The 22,461-nt window shown below is 39.5% G+C and overlaps 1 protein-coding gene across 1 annotated transcript in view; it reads left to right on the forward strand.

The window, feature by feature from the left end:
• Positions 1 to 22,461, forward strand: part of FBN1 (fibrillin 1) — a 257,639-nt gene that overhangs the window by 158,725 nt on the left and 76,453 nt on the right. Inside the window, 14 exon segments of the mRNA NM_001001771.1 lie at positions 3,200 to 3,253; positions 4,826 to 4,951; positions 7,296 to 7,421; positions 8,251 to 8,370; positions 8,596 to 8,733; positions 9,600 to 9,650; positions 11,563 to 11,688; positions 13,391 to 13,618; positions 15,954 to 16,079; positions 16,197 to 16,325; positions 17,558 to 17,683; positions 17,787 to 17,912; positions 19,285 to 19,407; positions 20,763 to 20,888. Coding sequence (NP_001001771.1) covers positions 3,200 to 3,253; positions 4,826 to 4,951; positions 7,296 to 7,421; positions 8,251 to 8,370; positions 8,596 to 8,733; positions 9,600 to 9,650; positions 11,563 to 11,688; positions 13,391 to 13,618; positions 15,954 to 16,079; positions 16,197 to 16,325; positions 17,558 to 17,683; positions 17,787 to 17,912; positions 19,285 to 19,407; positions 20,763 to 20,888 — 1,725 coding nt within the window.

Genomic DNA, 22,461 nt, shown 5'->3' on the forward strand with positions numbered 1-22,461 from the left:
TTAATATATGTTTACAATAATACCCCAATTATATATCTATAAATGTAATTCTTTCCAACAAAGTTACTTCGCTATAACTCTGTAGTCTTATATTATTAATATCATCCTTTTGTATGTTAATTTAACTTTTCAAAGTACTTTCCTTACCTACTTTGAATTTATAAGATAGATGAGTACCGTGAAAACTAGTGCACAAGAATATAGGTTTTATTCATGTCTTGAATGAGTAGAAGAACCATGACTTAGAATCTTGAGACCCTTGGTACATACAATTCTTTGTTTTTGCATTTTCCTCTGGACTAAGTATATCTCCAAAGAATTCTTAGGATAATAGGAAAATGAAGTAGGTTTATAAAAAGATGACCAAAAGAGACCAGATTTCATTAAGCAGTAAAGCTTAAGGAGGATTATTTATTTATTTATTTATTTATTTACATTTTAATTCTCTGAAATTGGAGTGCAATGTAAATTTTTTTATTTTTGTTTATTATTTTTAATAGTTATTTCCCCAGTACATTTTTTTTCCTACTGTACAGCATGGTGACCCAGCTACACATACATGTACACATTCTATTTTCTCACATTATCATGCTCCATCATAAGTGACTAGACATAGTTCTCAGGGCTACACAGCAGGATCTCGTTGCTAATCCATTCCAAAGGCAATAGTTTGTATCTATTAACCCCAAGCCCCCCAACCACCCCACTCCCTCCCCCTCCCCCTTGGCAACCACAAGTCTATTCTCCAAGTCCATATTTTCTTTTCTGTGGAAAGGTTCATTTATGCCATATATTAGATTCCAGATATAAGTGATATCATATGGTATTTGTCTTTCGCTTTCTGACTTACTTCATTCAGTATGAGAGTCTCTAGTTCCATCCATGTTGCTGCAAATGGTGTAATTTTGTTCTTTTTTATGGCTGAGTAGTGTTCCATTGTGTATATATACCACATCTTCCTAGTCCAATCGTCTGTTGATGGACATTTGGGTTGTTTCCATGTCTTGGCTATTGTGAATAGAGCTGCAATGAACACTTGGGGGCATGTGTCTTTTTTAAGGAAAGTTTTGTCTGGATGTATGCCCAAGAGTGGGATTGCTGGGTCATATGGTAGTTCTATGTATAGATTTCTAAGGTATCTCCATACTGATCTCCATGGTGGTTGTACCACATTGCATTCCCACCAACAGTGCAGGAGGGTTCCCTTTAGGAGAATTAAATTTGAAGCTCAGTTCCACTGGCTTGTTTTATATTTGAGTGAATCTATACAAAAGAGGTCCACATGTGGAAGTGGTTTCATTCAGTATGGTTTCTCCAACTCTTTGGTAGATGAAAATGCCTAATAATGAACGATTGAAATGGAGGATCCCTATTTCAGAAGGGAAGGGGGATTTTAAAAGGTACTGGAAATATCCAAAAGGAACATCTTAAGTTGATTTAATGAGAAATTGTAACCACTCAACATCTAAAGCTCATCTCTGTGCTCTGGAAGTCAAATAAGCTATATATGAAGACACATCTTGCTGGCTATGAGAAATTGGTCAGTTAAACCCACAGAAGAGTTATGGTTGGGAATTTCCTCTTCCATCCAGATTGTACCATCTCTTGGGCGCAACACTGAGCTAGCTCAGCAATGCTTACCATTTATTAAGTGCTTGAGTTGTGCTGGGTTCTTTAAATGTTCTCTCAGTAAACCCATGGAACTGCCATGTGAGTTGGGTATCATTTTCTACAATTTATAGAAGAGAGAACTAGAAGAGGGAAAGGGCTTTGCTGTCAGGACCCCTAGCAATGAGCTTTGTTATCAGCATTTAAACCCGTGCTGATCTGAATTCACTACAAAATCTAGTCTAGCACCAGATCCTGCCCACATGGAAAGGAACAATGATAGTAATTTACTTCCATTTAGGCCAAGTATCAGCTAATTTAGCACTAATTATAAAACTGCTTTGGGCAAAACTGGCATGATTGTATTTTTCCTGCTTATTATTTAACACTATTTCATGAGTGTTTTAATTAATTGCTGACATGAAAGAGTAAAGGGGATGTATATCTTTTTGCCCTTGGCCCCTGGCTTTCAAACACAGTGGCAGCCACCTTCCCCTTCGATACTTTTTTGGTTCCTTTTCAGATGATTTAAAAATTAAGAGATTTTACCACTTTTCTCAAATTTAACATTTGCTGGACGCCAGAGGCTCTGAAGGAGTCACCCTTCATTTTTTTTTCATCTGTATAGCTCATTTGCATGCCCTGTCACCAGAAAAGCAATGTGCTAGCATGGGGAAGTATAGGAACCATTTGCTTCAGCACCAAGGTACTGGAAAAAAAGGCCCATCACTAATGTTGAGTTCTCCTGGTGCTTAAGGACAAATGATCTGCATTTGCCCTGAGGCTCTGTAGTTGCCAGAAACCATGGACAACTAAGAGAAACTTACTTTCCTTGGAATAAGTGTGATTCCTATTAGTTTTCCATTCTCATCTTTCACTCTTAGGTTCATCTAAATATTATTGGAAGTGTTTATAAAATATTGTGTCAATTTTAAGAAATAAAAATCTGATTCTATCACAAATTTGGGAACGTATTCTATATACCTTAATTTCTTCAATAGGATCCAATTTTAATATTATGCAGTACTTTCCCCATGGATTTATCATATAGAATGCATCTAGTATCCTGGTGAAGAGTAACTTTAAAAGTACTTATAAATGCAAGTATAGACACTCTATTTTTCCTGTGAGGGGAAGATAGAGAATTTGCAGAGAGAAATGAGAAAATGTTAAGAACTTGGTTGTACCAGGAAAAAAAAAAGCTCAGAACAAAGAAAAAAAGTTATTCCCAAGATGATGGGAGAAAATTTTATTAACAGTTAAGAAACCACATTTTAACAGGCACATTTCACTGTAAGTGTAAAGTGTTCCCTGGTGAACAAAATCAAGTCATAGGAAAAACACCTCTTCCGAAAGTGCTTTGCACAAGGAATTGCTGTAACTTGTCTGTATCCTTATAAGTCGTTTTCCACGGTGACTGAGGAGCCTTTAAAATGGGAGCCTGGTGTGACCCCCGGGAGATGCCTCCTTCCCATTACCACTTTATTTCAGTTCCACTCACTTTGGAGGAAATGATGTGTGCAAAGCCAAGAGCAGGATCGACCTGTTCTGCAAACAAGGGAATCATTTACTATCTGTTAATTTATTGCAGCGGAGTATCAGGCACTCTGCAGCAGTGGGCCAGGAATGACGTCAGCAGGCAGCGGTAAGGACTTCTTTTGAAATTTATTGCCTTAAGCATGTCCAGAGGCAGCACTGGGCCTTCCTATGGGTTTCCGCTTGGTCCCTTTACACTAGTCTGTTATGACCCCTTCTGTGGCCATCACTGCATGAGGTATCTGGGACAAAGAAACCCCCAGGGGCAGAGCAGCTATGGCACAATGGGTCCTGGGATTGCTGGGTGCGACTGTGGGGCTTGGACTCAAGGGTTGGGTGTTCTCCCAGGGTAGTTGATGTAGACAGGATATAGCAGCTGTGGTTGCTCATTCATGAGAAGTGGCAGCCTAACCCTCCTTTGGATCTACTGCTGTCAAGTACAGTTCAGGGTTATGAGAGCAATCAGACTGTCACCTATGAACGTTTTGTATGCTTTCTTAACTCTCAGGTGCTCAGTCATTATCATGTGGCAGTGGGGAGCTATCTTGTGTTTTGTAGTGGGCGGTGATAACAGAGTTGAAAGAAAATGAAATGTTTAAGTTAGAACTAGAGAAATATCAGTGCCATAAAAGAAATTAAAATTAAAGGGGAACATTGGAACAAATGTAAAAATAGGTGACAAGAAAGAGAAAGGGATTATTTTATTAATATAAAACTAAATGATTTGATGCAAGAGTAGTTCTGAAAAAATAGGCTGGAACTGATTGTCACTTCATTCACTTGATTGATTTTCATCATCATGTGTGGATAAAGAAGGGGTGGGGTGGATATTTGGAGGAGAAGAAAGGAGAAGTAGGAAATGTCTAATGAATAAGGAGTTTGTGGGAAAAATTATTTAAAGTTGTGTTAGGGACCTGGGGAAGAAAAGAAGAGGTGAACCCTAATTTATAGAAGAGTCTGGCAACAAGATTGAAGACCAGCCACCCACTGATTGTCACTCTGCATCACTCTTGAGCACACAGAAGAGGGAGGACCCAGCCTCATGTGGCCAGGGTAGCAGAGGTTCTTCCAGAGCAGGTGGTGTTTGAGCAGGCCTTGAACCTATGAGAAGGCTTGCTCCAGACATTTCTGACAGAGTGAAGAGGGCATTATATGTTCCTGGCAGAGTAAGAGATTTCAAGCAAATAAACAGAGTTCATATTTTAATTTAATCTTAAGAGTATTATTGAACCTAGGAAAGTCTGAACCATGAGAATGACACAGTTGCCTTGTTTTAGGATATTACGTTTGCCTGCAGTAGACAGTTGATTGACGAGGGATGGACTGATGGAGAGGAGACCAGTTGTAGGAACATGGGCTCTGTATTTGATACAGCTTTCCACCATCGAGATGGAAAGATGAGAAGTCCAGGGGTTAGACAAAAAGTTCAGAGCTTCTCCTCTTGATTAAGGATGGGTAATCTTGTAGTTCTCAGATGCCAAGTTCCTCTCAGGGACTGGTGGAAGGAAGATATGACTCATTATATCTTGTAGTAAGAAAAGGAATCAAGCTTTCCCATCAAAGAGAAACTTAATTTTCATGAGGCTCTTGGGTCCTAATTTTTATTGTCATGTTATTTTTTGATAGTTCATGTGATTTTTAGTTTAAAATGTTATTGATTTTGAACTCTTTTGTGGTGCAGATATAAACGAATGTGCATTAGATCCTGATATCTGCCCAAATGGAATTTGTGAAAATCTTCGTGGGACCTACAAATGTATATGCAATTCAGGCTATGAAGTGGATTCAACTGGAAAAAATTGTGTCGGTAAGAAGTCTCATCTGTTCTCTAAGACATTTCATGCATCATGCATTCTTTCTCTTGTGGCTTTGGAGGAAACTGCTCTTAACTTAAAGGATGGACAGATGGATGCTCTATATTTTGGGTGGCAGCATGATACACATGTCTTAACAAAAATTTACATTGCTGAACTCTGAGAATTTATATCTTTTTGTTTAAACACTTAGAAGATGGGATGTGGCACCTGTCTCTTTCATTCAGCATACATTTCTGTAATTTTGCAGGTTGAAGTGGAGAGCTGTACCTATTAGATGTCTTTATTATTAGGGCAGCTGCTAATTGTCATTGTGGGCAAAATAGATGTAGGAATTATTTTCGAAAAAGCAGCGACCTTGCTTTGAATATTTTCACCTCCTTTCTTTCTTAATATGTGGCACACTCACACAAAAAGAATCCACGGTAAGTCAAAGCATCATCTCTGCCCCCATTTAAATTAGCTTTCACCCTGATTTCAGGCTAAACAACTACCTAAGAAAACAGAGGATAGAAACTTACCACCAAAACCCTCTTCTTTTGACTACAGGTTTCTTTCTCTCTATTTAATTTTTACGTCTGGCCCAAACCCAGCCCGTCCTTCTTTCTGGTCTACATTGAATTCTGAAAAATGAATTCTTACTCTTTCACATCTTCATTTTTGGAGGTACATTTGTTATTTGAGTACCCATGGTACTTTCAAACTAAACTCAACTAAAAAAAAAAGAAAAAGAAAAAGAAAAAAGTTGTATTTTTTTCGTTTTTCCAGAGCCTCTCTTTCTTTGGGAAGGCCAGAAAGACACAGACATGTTTTCGTTTCATCCAAAAATCACCTCATGGGAAGCCAAAGAGAGAGTTTGGAGGCAGTAGCAATTCCGCCTGTAGTGCTTTCATATATACTCCAAAGTCAGACCTATTATCCTCAGGTCAGAAGTTTGCTCATATTTCAGATAATGGTCAGAGGTGTGAAGTTAGGACTCAAAGAGCCACTCCAGCCACTTCCCACACAGAGTTCCCCGGACTGGCTATTTCATATCTTAATCTTCAGTTGTGTAAGGTTCCAGATTCTTCTGACATCATCAACATTTAAGAAATGCCATATTGACCCTTTGGGGAAGTGTTAGCATTCCTTATATGATTTTGACAGAATTCTCAGTATGCTATTTGCTCAGACAAGAACATAACTTTAGTCTTGATCTTCTCATATTTTAAGTATTTAATAAACACAGTCCTCCATGTCTGCAAGTTTGGCATTCATGGGTTCAACCAACCTCGGACCGAAAATATTTGAAAAACAAAAACAAAAACTGGAAAGTCCCCAAAAGGAAAACTTAAATTTTCTCTTCACCATCAGCTATTCACCCAGCCTGTTAGATATTTTAGGTAATCTAGAGATGATTTAAAGTATATGAGAGGATATGTATTGATTATATGCAAATACCATGCCATTTTATATAAGGGACTTGAGCATCCAAGGAATTGGCATCCTTGGGGGTCCTGGGACCAATCCCCTGACAATACCAAGGGACCATTGTAGCCGATTTAAGTATATTTACTGCTGTGAACCCATGCAGCACTCCAGTGCTGAATTTGTGTATTCTCTATGTCAAGGCCACTAGCTTGTCAAATTATAATCTAAGCAGAATTTCTCAATGTGTAAAAAAGTTCCTTGTCAATGTGTAGTGTACTTAGTGGACTGTGTGATGTAGTTTAGCTCAAAGAGGGGTAACAAACTGTTTAAGTTCTACACTTCCTAAATTATCTAATTAATCATATAAAAACCTTGATTTTGCATCACATGGGCCTATTCATCTGAAAGCAAGGAGTTTTCCTCAGCTCTCTGAATCTTAAGTCCAGATTCCTCATGGCAATTATAAACTCTACAGATTGCTTCATACTTTATAACCTTAACTGGAGACCCTTTAAATTTTTTTAAAGAAGAAGCATTTATCCTAGAACTAACACATATCAAAGAGGGACTATACTTTTAAAATATTTATTTAGTTCCTTAATCCAATAAGATTAGTGCTTTTAATGAAACAATTATATAAATATCAATGATTTCCAGAAATTTTAGGTTTTATTCTGGCTAAAGAAAGACGTGAACTAAATAATGCCTGGTGATTTAGACTTTGTAGATACCTAGTGTAGATCATCAGATCAAGCCTCTATTTTCCTAAAAAAGGTAATTTTGGCAAAAACCATCAATACAGGGATTTTTGCTTCTTTCTTTGAATTAATCATGTCATTATAGCCTTTAAAACTTAACCCAAAAATTCAAAGAAACTGCATGCAAAGGGTGGGATCTTTTAAAAGTTTATGTTTTTTGGTTTTCCAGATATTAATGAATGTGTACTGAATAGTCTACTTTGTGACAATGGACAATGTAGAAATACTCCTGGAAGTTTTGTCTGTACCTGCCCCAAGGGATTTATATACAAACCTGACCTAAAAACCTGTGAAGGTAAGGTATTTTTGTTCTTACACCACATACTTTGCTGCCTTTCGAATGCCATTGGAAAACCATGAAGATAAATTAGAATTGCTTCTGTTTTAGACAACTGTGTCACTAAGTTGGAGATCCTGTGGTCCTAAATGACAGTTGTGTGTACTTTGTAAACTACTGATGGTACCTACCTGCAATTGGCATTTTCTTTGCCATTTATTTTGCATTAAAATGCCATTTAAAAGTATTCATTTCATATTTGCTTGCAGTTGACATTTTATTTGCCATCATTTAATATATGAAGAAAATATTAGATATATGCTGTTTGAGTTAGTAATTCAGAAATCACACTGACATTTGCTCCAGATTTTCTGAATAAAAAGATAGACTGGGAATTTGGCGTTAATAGATCCAAACTATTGCCTTTGGAATGGATAAGCAATGAGATCCTGCTGTATAGCACTGGGAACTATATCTAGTCACTTATGATGGAGCATGATAATGTGAGAAGAAAGAATGTGTACATGTACATGTGACTGGGTCACCTTGCTGTACAGTAGAAAATTGACAAAACACTGTAAATCAGCTATAATGGAAAAAAATCATTATATATATATATTATATATATATTATAAAAATCTTATATAAAAGATTCAGCCATGTGCTGAATATAGAGATGTGCTCAATTATTATTTCTGGCATTTCATTCAGTCTAGCAAAAAAATCTGTCAAGGTCAGCTTTACTATTTAATGAAGAATATATGGTAGCAATTGAGGCCAAAGTTTACATGTGTCTTCGTGCCCAAGACTAGTTTTTAGCAGTAATGTAGACCTGTTTTTGTTTCAGACATCGATGAATGTGAATCAAGTCCTTGCATTAATGGGGTCTGCAAGAACAGCCCAGGCTCTTTTATTTGTGAATGTTCTTCTGAAAGTACTTTGGATCCAACAAAAACCATTTGCATAGGTATTTATCTTTCTGAGAATGATTTTCCTGTTTATCAATGGTGTTGTATTTAATGTCTTCTTTTATTGCAAAAGAATTACCATATGGAAGAATACATTTTTGAATGATCCTTATCCCTTGTTTCATGATGCTATTCTTGCTGTGATTCCAATGCACGTTTGAATTTTTGATATGCATTCTATAAGGAGTATATTAAATATCATCTCCTCCCCGCCGCCCCTGCAGAAACCATCAAGGGCACTTGCTGGCAGACTATCATTGATGGAAGATGTGAGATCAACATCAATGGAGCCACATTAAAGTCCCAGTGCTGTTCCTCCCTCGGTGCTGCCTGGGGGAGCCCATGCACCCCATGCCAAGTCGGTAAGAGAAGTGGGTGCAGAGGCCTCCTATACCCATCCCAGTGGACACTTTGCTTAGAAAGGGGAAGCCCAGAACTTTGTTCGTTTAGGTTTACTTGGGAATTTTAGATTTCATTCTGATGACCTCAATAAAACATATTACTGGGAAAGAAACTAAAAGAAGTGACAAGGATAATGATTTTATGTGATTTGATTAATTTAGTGTTTTCTAACACCACACTGTAACATGATTATCTGGTGTAGATTTCCTAGCAGCATTTCCTATTGGCTCTCTCAAGAACCTCATGATTAGGGGTCCTGAGCTTTTTACAGGTACAGATTTTCTTCCCCCCAAAATGATGGATATAAAGGAGCCAGTGTTCATGACCAAACTAAAGTTGTTGCAGAGCTTAGGTTTGAGTGCTTTGCTGGTGATTTTGTGGATTTGATGTTCCGGATATATAAATGTGTGGATTTATGTAGTGTGAATGCTGCATGGCATGAGATCTTTCAGCTCTAGACTTTGTTTTCCACATTCATGTTAGAGTAATCCTATAGTGTGATTTGGATCTTAGGGCTAATGGTAGGGGAGAAATTGAGTCACTTTCCTTCTTAGTCATCTCCTTAGCTTGATCTTTAGGATAGCTTTGGGTCTTTTAGGATATCTCAGATGAACTGAGCTTTAGTCAAGGAGGCATTTCATTCTTTTTCTTTACCTATGCAATATCAGAAACGCTTTGTCTCAGATTTATTCATAGTAATAAAATCAAATTCATGCTATATGAATTCTTTTGCATTTCTTATACCATGTTGTACAAAATCTGGATATTATTATCTCAAATTTGTTTTTGGCTTTTTATTTTTGTTTGTTTGTTTGTTTTTGTACAGATCCCATATGTGGTAAAGGCTATTCAAGAATTAAAGGAACACAGTGTGAAGGTATTTGATTATTTATAAACCATAAATTTCTGTGTGCACAAAGAATGCTTGTGTTAACGTGGACTGGATAAAGCTGTCATGTAACTTTCCAGTGAGAAAAATGCAGCAGGGAAAAAAATAATGAGACCCACCAAACACAACAGATGTGAATTTCACAAGTATATGTTCTATTGCCAGATCATTATGGCCAAAGGGCAGGGTGGCTGAAAATGCTTTAGGTTGACCATAGTTTTGAATGACTGTACTTTGAAAATTCTGCCTATGAGGAATAGAAAAAAAGGCAAGTTTTTAATGAGGCTATAAAATTTGCATTTTTTTGGTTCATCTTGGTTTGCTGTTGTTGTTTGTTTCATGGTCATGGATGATGAGAAAGATACACTCTGTTGCCTCTTCTTTGAAAGTCTATGTGGATTCTCTCCATTTGCCTGTGATTTTTTTCTCATGGAGTCCCAGATAGACATAGGTCAGGGTGACTAACACAACCTGACATGACACAGCAGCTGAAAAATTTTAAAAACAGCAATTAGTCCCATATGTGGAATGAAATGAACTTTTCTTCCCTGCTAAAATAAAGAGGAACACTACAACCCCCACCCAAGGTCTTGCTTTCCAAATGATGACTGAATCCTTTGGCCTTTTTCTGGTCCAGACCCACTCTTAATAACTTATCTGACCTCAGCAGCACATTTTAGTATACAAGTGGCCAGGACAAAACAAAACAACCCAAAAAAGGTAAATTTCCCCCTCCCTATTTATTTCTCTTATAAGGAAAGATTTAGAATATTTTTTTCCAGCATCCCTAGCTTGAAAAGTTATTTCTTCTCAATACAGACACTGTGTGTGTGAGTTTCTTGATGAATGCTCCTTTTTTTTGGCATTGCAAGTAAGTGCCTTTCTTTGGGTTAACTTGATGGTGAATATTTTTCCCCAAAAAAGCATGGAGAATATCATGCTTCTGTTAAGCAAACTGGGAAGGACTAGGACGTTTGGGGCAGATGCAATGAATGATGAATGAATGAATATGAGCATCTCTGACCTCTCCCCAACTCAAGCTGGGACCACCAAGACTTTGACAGAATAGCCTGAGACCATTGCTGAGTTAGAATGGGATACACTTTCTTGGGACTTCTCAGTCCTTCTCAAAGGAGACTCTTTTGACTAGCCCCACATAATCCCAATGGTGGATTTTTTTTATGCTCCCCTTCAAACTATGTGTTCTTTGCTAGCAGACTAGCAAAGAAAAAATTAGCTAGTTTGAAAGACCAGGTTTCTGTTTCTCTACTTACTTCCAGACATCTGGTCTCATGAAGCTAATTATATGGCCCCTGGGAGCCTTACCTGAGATATTTACAGTACCCAGATCTGTCCCCAAGAACTCTCACTAGCTCCCTGTCTTTACAACTCAAAAATTACTCCCTGAGACTGATGGAGAAACCCTTACATCTGTGGTATTAGGTGGGCTCAGTCTGGTTGCTTTTCAAACATCCCAGAAATTCTACATGAATTATTTGGAGACAAACCAGTTTTGTAAACTTAGGATGAAAATGGCCGTTTCAGGAGTTCCCATGTGATGCAGCAGAAATGAATCTGACTAGGAACAATGAGGTTGTGGATTTGATCCCTGGCCTCGCTTATTGGGTTAAGGATCCGGTGTTGCTGTGAGCTGTGGTGTAGGTCACAGACGCAGCTCGGATTCTGTGTTGCTGTGGCTGTGGTGTAGGTTGGCAGCAGCAGCTCCAATTAGACCCCTAGCCTGGGAACCTCCATATGCCGTGGGTTTGGCCCTAAAAAAGACAAAAAAAAAAAAAAAAAAAGGCCATTTTAGGTGTGAGAATAACATGATTCCATAAGTGGAATCAAGTGGAATTATGTGATACCATATGCTAACTTCATGCTTTTTTCTTCTTCATAGATATAGACGAATGTGAAGTGTTCCCAGGAGTGTGCAAAAATGGCTTATGTGTTAACTCTAAGGGATCATTTAAGTGTCAGTGTCCCAACGGGATGACCCTGGATGCCACAGGAAGGATCTGCCTGGGTAAATACTGAGTTCATTACTTTTGTAATGAACATTTCTTAGCGATTATTGGAAACTCAGTAAACAAGAGAGAGCCAAATATTTGGTTCCAAGTACAGACACACTCATCCCAAATTCAGCATGTCTATTAGGATTCATGGTGGTTTTGTTGACCAGTAGCCTTCCTGACTAAGGTCTTTGTTTATTCTTTATTTTAAAAAGTAGAGAACATGTCAGCGAAGAGAATCTTTAGTTCTTTATTGATACATGGCTCTTCCATAAATCACTGCCATCACATTTATTATTCTAGAGCTCTTAAATCTGCCCCCATATGAAATGGGCATAGGATACTAGATGATTGGTGAGGGGAACATGTTTGCTTAGTTGAAAACTATAGCCTTTGCCTGCCAGGCAGGCCTGCCCTTAGCCAGAAGGACAAGTCTTTGTAGGAAACTCTTGAGGGTTGTCATCAATACCAGTCATGGTGAGATTCTCCATGAAAACTGCTAGAACCCAAGTGAAGATGATGTGGAAGAGCCTGAACCCCAAGCCCTGAGTTTGTAGAAAGCTGCCCTGTGGACTCATAGGGGCAGCAGGTTTGAGGTCCCACAGTCATGCTTTTGGGGTCTTGGGCTTATTCTAATATTACTACTATGGCATCTGCCTGCCAGGAATTTGTCCTTTGGATCCCTGGCTTCTGAGTCCATGACCTGGAAGTGATACTCGGCCACATTGTGTGTCTGAAACCCTATGACTCTGAAGAGCATCCTCAATGAAGGATCACTGTAGATGGCTGAAAGAGTGGCATGTGGTTAAATGATTTGGATCCTGTATGCATTAGAACTAATCAGCCTTGAAACATAAAACTTTATGGTGTATAATGTATAATGTACAGAATAGAAGAGCTGTAATTCAGAGGCTAGAGTCTTTTCATAACTATGGATGCTAGTTAATCCCACTCTGAGTATTAGCTTTGCTTAGGAAGAATCAGCATTTAATGAGAACCTTGTTCCAGGTTCTTCAGTTGGAAGATGCTTCCATGTTGTGTGTAGGGTTCATTTTGAAATTACCCGTCTTAATATAGGCAACTTGAACGTGAAGTTGCTCAGATGGTTTCAGAAGCTTTGTAATATTAAAGGAGGCACAGGCTCCCAGAGACTATGTACATAAGTACATGGCGAGGTGAAAGAAATACTGGAATAGGAGTGAATGCCTTTTCTGTGCTGTTTTTCCTCTTTAACTGTAAATAGGGCGGTCCTTATTTCAGCGTTTACCATTCCACCTCTCCAAAAATGAAGTGGATCTGAGAAAAAGCTGCTGGAGCTAGCTGAGATGTTCTCCAGCAGTAAAGATGGCAGTTTGCTTTCAGCTAGAGAGATGTCAAGACATGGTAGAGTGCATGTGTTGCTAATAAGCAGGGAGAAAACATCTCCAAAAGAGTAGGATTTCTCAACACACTGCTTCTTCTATAAAATTCTCAGAAACTGCCTTGAGTTGAAAGGATACTTTCCACAATAGCAGATTTGCAAACAAATCTTAGCTGCCAGAGAAGAGCCTTTATTAAGTGTGAATACAGCCTAGGTTCATTTGAGGGGAAAAAAAATTTATTTCAGTCTGTACAGTTATATGTATGTATACAGCACTGTGCCTAAGACAATGTTGGCTCTTTGCAGCAGCATATACAAAATAGCTCTCCTCATTCGCCTTCCATTCCCTCGGGCAGATATACGCCTGGAAACCTGCTTCCTGAGGTATGAGGATGAGGAGTGCACCCTACCCGTGGTTGGCCGCCACCGCATGGATGCCTGCTGCTGCTCTGTGGGAGCGGCCTGGGGAACTGAGGAGTGTGAGGAGTGTCCCCCAAGGAACACACCCGAGTACGAGGAGCTCTGTCCCAGAGGACCTGGATTTGCCACAAAAGAAATTACCAATGGGAAACCCTTCTTCAAAGGTACAGTGGTTCCCAGTGGTTGATTGCTCTTCTTTGAGATCCGCAGCATGCATTTTCCTGAGCCCTGAGGTCTACTGACAGAATTAGCGCATGTCACCAATGTGGCCATTGGGATCATCTCGGTATTCGTTCCTTGGTCTGAATTTTATATCTGTCACAGATTTTCTTTCTCAACCTCTCAGGACTTTTTGAGGTCACTTGCCTGTCCCATCGAGTCATGATTAAGCATTAAAGTAGATTTTAATACTACCCTACAGCTAAGCATAAGCCAAAGAAAGGTCTTGGGAAATTTGTATGCCATCTGCTAGAGCCCTTTATGTGCTAAGTTGAAGCCTCTGTGACACTGTGGTCAACCTGAGTATAGAATATGGTGAGAGAGACCCAGTGACAGATACTCTTTGTCCAAATACAGTGAAATCATTCCTGTAGCAAATACATTCCCATGACTTATGGCATTCCAAATTTTATTTTCTTATGCTATAATATAAAACCCTTATAAAAAGTAAGACATCATAGAGTTAATATAAAAATTGAGTTAACTTTTTGTGCACAAGGATACAGAACTTGCTTACTTTAGCATATGGAAAAATCATAATTGGCTACTCAGAATTCCAACTCTTCAGGGAGGCCCAGCCTATGTTCCCAGTATAGAGTTTTGTGGTGGTTACCTATTGTGTCTGGACCTAGTTATCATACTTCATACCTAAATGAATATATAAAAATGGGAAATGAGTATATAAATATCCTTATATTTATTTTTTTAATTACTCAATGAACGTTATTACATTTATAGCTGTACAATGATCATCACAGCCCAATTACAGCATTTCCATCCCAAACCCCCAGTGCATCCCCCCACACCACAACCTGTTTTATTTGAAAACCATAAGTTTTTCAAAGTCTATGAGTCATTATCTGTTCTGCAAAGAAGTTCATTGTGTCCTTTTTTTAGATTCCACATGTAAGTGATAGCATATGATGTTGGTATCTTGCTGTCTGACTGACCTTACTTAGCATGATAATTTCTAAGTCCATCCATGTTGCTTCAAACGTCATTATTTCTTTCCTTTTAATGGCTGAGTAATATTCCATTGTGTATCTTCTTTATCTACTCCCCTGTCAATGGACATTTAGGTTGTTTCCATGTCTTGGCTGTTACATAGTACTTCAGTGAACATTGGAGTGCATGTATCTTTTTAAGTCATGATTTTCTCTGGATAGATGCCCAAGAGTGGGATTGTTGAAATATCCTTACATTTAAAAGTGTGGAGTTTTTTTTTTTTTTTTTTCTCTACTGAGCATCTGGTTCAAGAAGTCCTGAGAATATAATTGTACTGTCTGGAGAGACAGTTTCTAGACAGCCCTCTGAAATGTCTCTTAAGTAAATGCAAAGGAACATGAATGATTTGCTTTTAAAGGCTGTGGCATTCCATTGCCACAGAAGGTCTGGATGGTCTTGAGATTTAACGTCTCTCATGACACTTGGTAGAAATGAACTTATATCTCTTGAGTGGCTCCCGTCGTGGCTCAGTGGAAATGAATCCGACTAGAAACCATGAGGTTGCGGGTTCGATTCTGGCCATGCTCAGTGGGTTAAGGATCCAGTGTTGCCTTGAGCTGTAGTGTAGGTTTCAGATGTGGCTCACCTGGCATTGCTGTGGCTGTGACTACAGCTCTGATATGACCCCTAGCCTGGGAGCCTCCACATGCCTCAGGTGCAGTCCTTAAAAAAAAAAAAAAAAAAAAAAAAAAAAAAGGATAGAAAGGCCCCTCTAAAGGGAACTCAATCATATATAATATATGCATATTATTTGAGATACTATGTTAAATTAGTGTATATTTTTTAGAAAAAAGTTAAATAGTATACATCATTTGTAAATGATTTAAATTATGAATGGCATTTCCTTTAATCTAAATTTTAGGTGTAAAAAAGCATAAATGAATATCTCATTCCACTACATACTCAATTGGTTGCTCTGAGGCAATCTATTTAAAAATCTTCTACATGCTTTAGATACAGAAGCTAATGGTTTAGAATTTTTATTCTTACAAGCAATTACTTCAGTGTTTAGTGTGTATAAGGTAGTGCCCTGGGCTTTAGAAGTCCAAGTAAACACACTCTTTACTTCTTTAATACGCCTTTCTAAAATGTAGACTTTTAAAAGTCTAGAACTGTTTACGGAATCCTATTTCTCACGGATCATCACATATCTTTAAAACTGAGTATGACCAAGACCTTAAATCAAGATCCTCTAATTCCTGGGTTTAGAATGGGGTGTTGAGCCCTCCTCACTGATCACTGATGGACTTTTCCCACATTCAATTTTTGTTGAAGACATCAACGAGTGCAAGATGATCCCCAACCTCTGTACCCACGGCAAGTGCAGGAACACTATCGGCAGCTTCAAGTGCAGATGTGACAGTGGCTTTGCTCTGGACTCTGAAGAAAGGAACTGTACAGGTCAGTAAGGGGCTTAGCCCAGAGGGACATCCCCTGGGACACCTCGCCTTTAACCCACTGCCTCAAGAAGGAAAGCGTTCCTGCTGCTCATTTGCTGCCCTTGCTGCTCCTGTGCAGATATTGATGAATGCCGCATTTCTCCTGACCTCTGTGGCCGAGGCCAGTGTGTGAACACCCCTGGGGACTTCGAATGCAAGTGTGATGAAGGCTATGAAAGTGGATTCATGATGATGAAGAACTGCATGGGTAAGTGGGTGAGCCTTTGATCATACAAATTCTAAGAAGCTTTGGTGACTCATCTCCTGTGTTCCCAGTTCTTCCTGCTCCCCTAAAGCCCTGGTCTCCTGACCAGTGAGTCAGCAATTGGTCAGTTGCAGAGAGAGACTGACATGTGGAAGGAATGAGGGGATGCATGCTGTCGGTGGTGGGTGGCCTCAGACACCGGGTATGGGTCCCTGAGAAGTGAATTTAACACCTGGAATAGAAACCCCAAGAAAGAGAGAACCAGATATAAGCTCTATTAGGGGCCACATTATAGGGTTTCTGTTCATCATTTCTGAAAAAGGAGATTGATTCAGATGGTTGCATTAAATGCTTTTGGACAAATGGTGCCAATATACTTGCTCGATGCAGGGTTGCCACAAACTTTCAATTTGTAAAAAACACAGTACTATGGAGTTCCTGTTGTGGCTCAGTGGGTTAAGAACCCAACTGGTATCCATGAGGATGCAGGTTCGATCCCTGGCCTCAATCAGTGGGTTAAGGATCTGGCGTTGCTGCAAGCTTCAGTATAGGTCACAGATACAGCTTGGATCTGCTGTTGCTGTGGCTATGGTGTAGGTTGGTGGCTACAGCTCCGATTTACCCCTAGCCTGGGAACTTCCATATGCTGCGGGTACAGCCCTAAAAAGAAAAAAACAAACAACAACAACAAAAAAAGCCACAATACTATGAAGCCCAATAAAGCAGAGGGCAGTAAAGTGAGGTGGGATGGGGGAAAGGTGGTTGCATTAGTCAGGTTCCCAAGAAACAAGCCTGAAACAGGGCCTTTTTTTTTTTTTTCCTCGAGGGAGTGCTCTTATGAGGAACCTGTAAGGAAGTGAGGGAAACAGCATAGGGCAGGGGAAGAAGAGAGGCCAGTTGTTCAGCTGCATTTTAGTTTTAATCTGACCCCATAGAGGCCTTGGAGTGTGATTGTGCCAGAGAGTTTTCCCACCGCCAGGCAGGGAGGCTGAGATTTTATGCTCCCAGGTCAGTTCAGTTACTGGCCATGGCAGCCCCCAGCATAGGAGGGGTGTAACCGCTCACTGCCTAGCCTTGTCAGAGTGAGGTGGATGGCAGTTCTTTCCAAGAAGGGAGCCTATGAGCCAGCAGCAGCCAGGACTTCCAGCAACTGGCGGTGGGTGCACTGGCCTGGTCATGGGGGCCTGGGCAGGATGCCTCCCACATCTTCAACAGGGGTCCTCTCCGTTTTGCAGATATCGATGAGTGTCAGAGAGATCCCCTGCTGTGCCGGGGAGGCGTGTGCCTAAACACCGAGGGAAGTTATCGCTGTGAATGTCCTTCTGGTCACCAGCTGTCTCCCAACATCTCAGCGTGTATAGGTAAGTAGGAAGCCTGCTTCGCTGTGGTCAGTCATTCGGCTTGCATCTCTGCTAGGGTCAGAGGCTTATGGCTGACTATTCACTCTTCTTATTTTCTAAACAGACATCAATGAGTGTGAACTGAGCGCCCACCTCTGCCCCCATGGCCGCTGCGTGAACCTCATAGGGAAATATCAGTGTGCCTGCAACCCCGGCTATCACTCAACCCCTGACAGGCTGTTCTGTGTTGGTAAGTTCTGTGTTTCCTTTTACTTATTTTATTTAAAATTTTTTAAAGTATAGTTGATTTACAATGTTCTTTTAATTTTTGCTGTACAGAAAAGTGACCCAGTCATACATATATAAACATTCTTCTTCTCATATTTTCTTCCAACACGTTCAATCCCAAGAGATTGGATATAGTTCCCTGTGCTGTGCTGTAGGACCTTGTTGTCTTTAGTCTCTTCTAAAGCACTCAAGCAGTGTTCTCTGACTTCTGTTTGCATCACTAGTTACTTTTACTTAATCATGCCTGCTTTCTTGGAAGTGAAATTCTTCTCATGGTGGCTCACAATCTCTGGCTCTCACCTCCCTTGTCTATCAAAAGAACCAGTTCAAAGGAGGCTATGGAGTGTTTTAGCTCTAGCAAGTATAATTTGACCTGTGCTGCTTTGACTAGAGAAACGGTAGCAGCCCATGCTTTCTGTCTCCACCTGCACACCCAGGCAAAGCAGCAAGGGATTACTAACCACCTGAAATCAACACAGCCTGGAGAGTGCCAGAGAAGGACAAAAAGCAGAAGCTGTGATCCCTGCCCTCAAGTGCTTTAGAGCAGCTCAAAGATTCCAAAGAATAATTCTTGGGAGCAAGACCATAGTATGTCTATTGCTCACAGTGCAATAGAGGCCAGGTCTGGGGCTGTGTTAAAGTGGGGTTTTGTGGGACAAGCATTTTGCTTTGTGGCTGGCCCTTGGGAGGTTTAGTTGTGCTGCGAAGAGTGGCACAGAAAGCCCTGTGGCTTTATTGTGCCCAAAGTCAAAGTGAAACTTTGTGGAAACTGCCAGGTTTTGCCTGTTTGGGGGTAGACCCCATGTGGAACTGCCAAGTCTTACATGGTTTCCACCCAGAATCGTAAATCAGCCCAGATTCTTCTGAAGCATGTCCCAGGACAATTCAGAACTCCAATTCGGGTCCTTGAAAAAGATTGGAACCTCAGCCAAACTGAGTGTCAAGTTTGGAATGGAGTCTGTGCCCCAGGGAATGTCACCTGCATGCCCACTGTTATCACTGAGCTATGTCCCAGCACCCAGCACTTCTCCTACATTGCACATGGCATGCCATATATTGCATAATTAATCATTCATGTAACTCCCTGACTGCAGTATAAGCATTATGAGTGTCCATCTTATTCACTAGTAGATTCTCATCTCTAGCACATGGTAGGTGTATGGTTAATATTTGTTGAAGGAACCAAACGATGCAGTGACTTTCAGCTGCCCTAGGATGATTTTATAATTTTGTATTTTGTTTTGTTTTTTTGAACCCATGCATACCTGCAAACTTTACACAGCTACCATCATCACAAACACAGAGGAAAGTGATATTATTTTGCTTTTTCTTAGACATTGATGAATGCAGCATAATGAATGGTGGCTGTGAGACCTTCTGCACAAACTCTGAAGGCAGCTATGAATGCAGCTGTCAGCCGGGATTCGCACTAATGCCTGACCAGAGGTCTTGTACTGGTAAGTAGGTCTTGGCCTCCTGGGAACTCTCTCAATAATAAGCCCCTATGTAGAGTGGTTCAGGGGCTGGGATTTGGAGTCAGACAGTCCTGGGTTCAAATCTTTGTTTTTCCATGTTTTAGCTGTGTGTTCTTAATTAAGATCCTTGGCATCCAGCCCCTCATCTATAAAGCGGGGTTCAGATTGTCTTTGTGGAAGAGTATGCACAGCACTCAGTATAGTACCTGGCACATGCTCAGTGAGTGGAATATAAACACATTTTCTTTATTGGTCAGACTTTTGAAGAATCTGATCTTATGGCTTATTTCTGTGCTACTCAGGGTGTGTTTCCTGGACTGGCAGCATCAGCATCAGCATCTGCTGAGATTGTGTTAGAAATGCAAAATCTCAGGCCCCATCCTAAATCTACTGAATCAAAAACTCCCTGAAGTGGATCTTAGTAATCTGTTTTCACAAACCTTCCAAGTGGTTTTGGATGCATGCTAAAATTTGGGAACTGCTGGTCTAATTTACACATGCTGTTGTATCACCCTGTGCTAGAAAGAGCCATGTCTTCAGTTAGAGATAGGAAATGAGGTGGGTAATACCAGTTTTCATTTGCATTCAGAGTAAGAATACTTAGGTTTAGGAACCAAAATTATATTATTGGACCTACTAAAATATCCCTTAAAAGCCTTGGATATAAATTTGGCTCTCAAAATTAAAATTTGAAAATAAATATTTTTGCTAAAAATGCACTTAAGTAGATATGCTTATTTAGAGCAATTTTTACCTTCAAATATCTTTAAAACAGCAGATAATAGACATTAGGTATTTAAATTTGACATCAGGAAAATAAATTTTGAATGATAAATTTATATCAGAGATAAAAGTGCTAATTAAATGATGGTTTTTTACATGGTTGTGGACCTCCACCCTGAACTGTATGTTGTAAATTATGTGTGTATGTGTATATATATGTGTGTGTGTGTGTGTGTGTGTGTGTATATGTATATATATACACACACACACACGTATTTTTTTTATTTCGCCACACTTGTGGCATGTGGAAGTTCCTAGGCCAGGGATTGAATCCATGCCACAGTTGTGGTCTAAACCACAGCTGGGGCAATGCCGGATCCTTAACCTGCTGCATCACAAGGGAACTTCCAAATATTAAAAACCTTGAAAATGGTTCTCTTCTTTTTTACCCAAGATAACCTGATGGGACAATTTATATAGATCTTCATTTGGAGTTGAGAGCTAATAGTCTTATATGGGAGTGGACCAAGTTTACTTGTCTTAGGCTAGTTAACTTTTCGTAACTGAGTAATGAGCCAGTATCAACAATATGCCATTGTTGGTTTCCTCTGCAGACATTGATGAGTGTGAAGATAACCCCAATATCTGTGATGGCGGTCAGTGTACAAACATACCTGGAGAGTACAGGTGCTTGTGTTATGATGGATTCATGGCGTCTGAAGACATGAAGACTTGTGTAGGTAAGCAAAGAAGACAGAATTTTCTAATTGTCTGGTTATTCACGAGCTCTGTTAAGTTACATAAAGATTTGTTTGGGTAGTGGGTAGATCTATGGGGAAAAGCAAGGATACTTTGGGACATAGTACTAATAATATTCCAAGGCCAGTGTTCCAAAAAGCAACTTTCTTATGCCTGTGATGTGATTGTCTTGTTAGCTGTGTTATATAAACTGAGCTAACCACTGTCTAGAGGGCTGTTTCTTTTATGTTTGTGTATTATTTCTGTCCTCTTAACCATTCCCTTGCTCCAACTAGAGAGTTTAGGCTTTTGAAATGTTTGATTAAAGGCAAGCAAAATTTATTTCTTACAAGAATGAAGTCAATTCTAGAATTGTTTGTACTTGTTTTGGAGAGTTTCTATTACTGTCTTCAAATCTGTTAAAGTTTTTAATGCAATTTATAACCTGCCTTTAATCCAATTTAGTATATTTTAAATCTCAGACATTGAAGTTTTATCTCTAAGAGTCTGATATAGTCTTTTTAAAAAATATCTTCTGTGTCTAGGCTTAGAATGTCCAATCATTTATCTCGCTTTTGAACACAGGGGATATAGTTATAATAACTGTTTTAATTTCCTTGTTTACTAATTCTATCACCTGTGTCAGTTGTGGATCATTTCAATAAACTGATTTTTCTCTTCATTATGGGCCCTATTTTCCTCCTTCATTGAATGCCTAGTAATTTTTGATTGGATGCCAGATGTTATAAATTTTGCCTTACTAGGTGCTGAATATTTTTGTACTCCTAGAAATATGCTTGAGCTTTATTTCGGAACATAGTTAAGTTATTTGGAAATGGACTGGTCCTGCTTTTAAGCTTTTAAGCAGCAGTGAGGGTAGGGCTACTTTGCTCTATTGCTAAAGAAAGACCTTGCTGGATGCTCAACTTGCTTCCCTGTGAATTATGAGGTTCTCCAGTCTGGCTGATAGGAACAGGCACAATTCGAGGCCTTCTGAGGACTCTGGTCCTTCTAGTTCTTTTGGATGGTATTTTCTCCAGCTTCATTACATGAATGTACTGATCACTACTCGTCTGATTACTTGAGTTCAGCCTTCTGCAGATCTCTGGAACAGAAAGATGTCTCTCTGTCTCTCTTTCTAAACATCTCTTTTCTGTCCTTTACTCACCCTTGTGAACTCTAGCAACCTTGGCCTTCAACTCAGGGACGTTGCCTGGTTCCACCTGTCACCCTTTCTATGCCATTGCCTTAAAACTCTTCCTACACAGTAACCTGGAGCATTTGTAGAACTCACCTAGTTTGTCTTCTTTCAGGGATCACTGCTTTTGTTGCCTGTATTGTCCTTTTTGTTGTTATTTTAGGTCAGAAGTTACATTTGGTTCCTATTACTCCATCTTAGCCAGAAATGAAAGTCAAGATTGAAAATATTTAAATTACATCACATACGTATCTCTCAAAAACCCTCACTGAAGTTCTAGGAATTAAAGCAAATGAAAAAAAAAAAAAGGATAATTTTTAATTTGGGAAAGAAGTGAAGATTGTTAACTATCTGCATCTATCTTTTCTTTTAAAAGA

Source organism: Sus scrofa, chromosome 1 (genome assembly GCF_000003025.6).
Source record: "Sus scrofa isolate TJ Tabasco breed Duroc chromosome 1, Sscrofa11.1, whole genome shotgun sequence".
NCBI lineage: Eukaryota > Metazoa > Chordata > Mammalia > Artiodactyla > Suidae > Sus > Sus scrofa.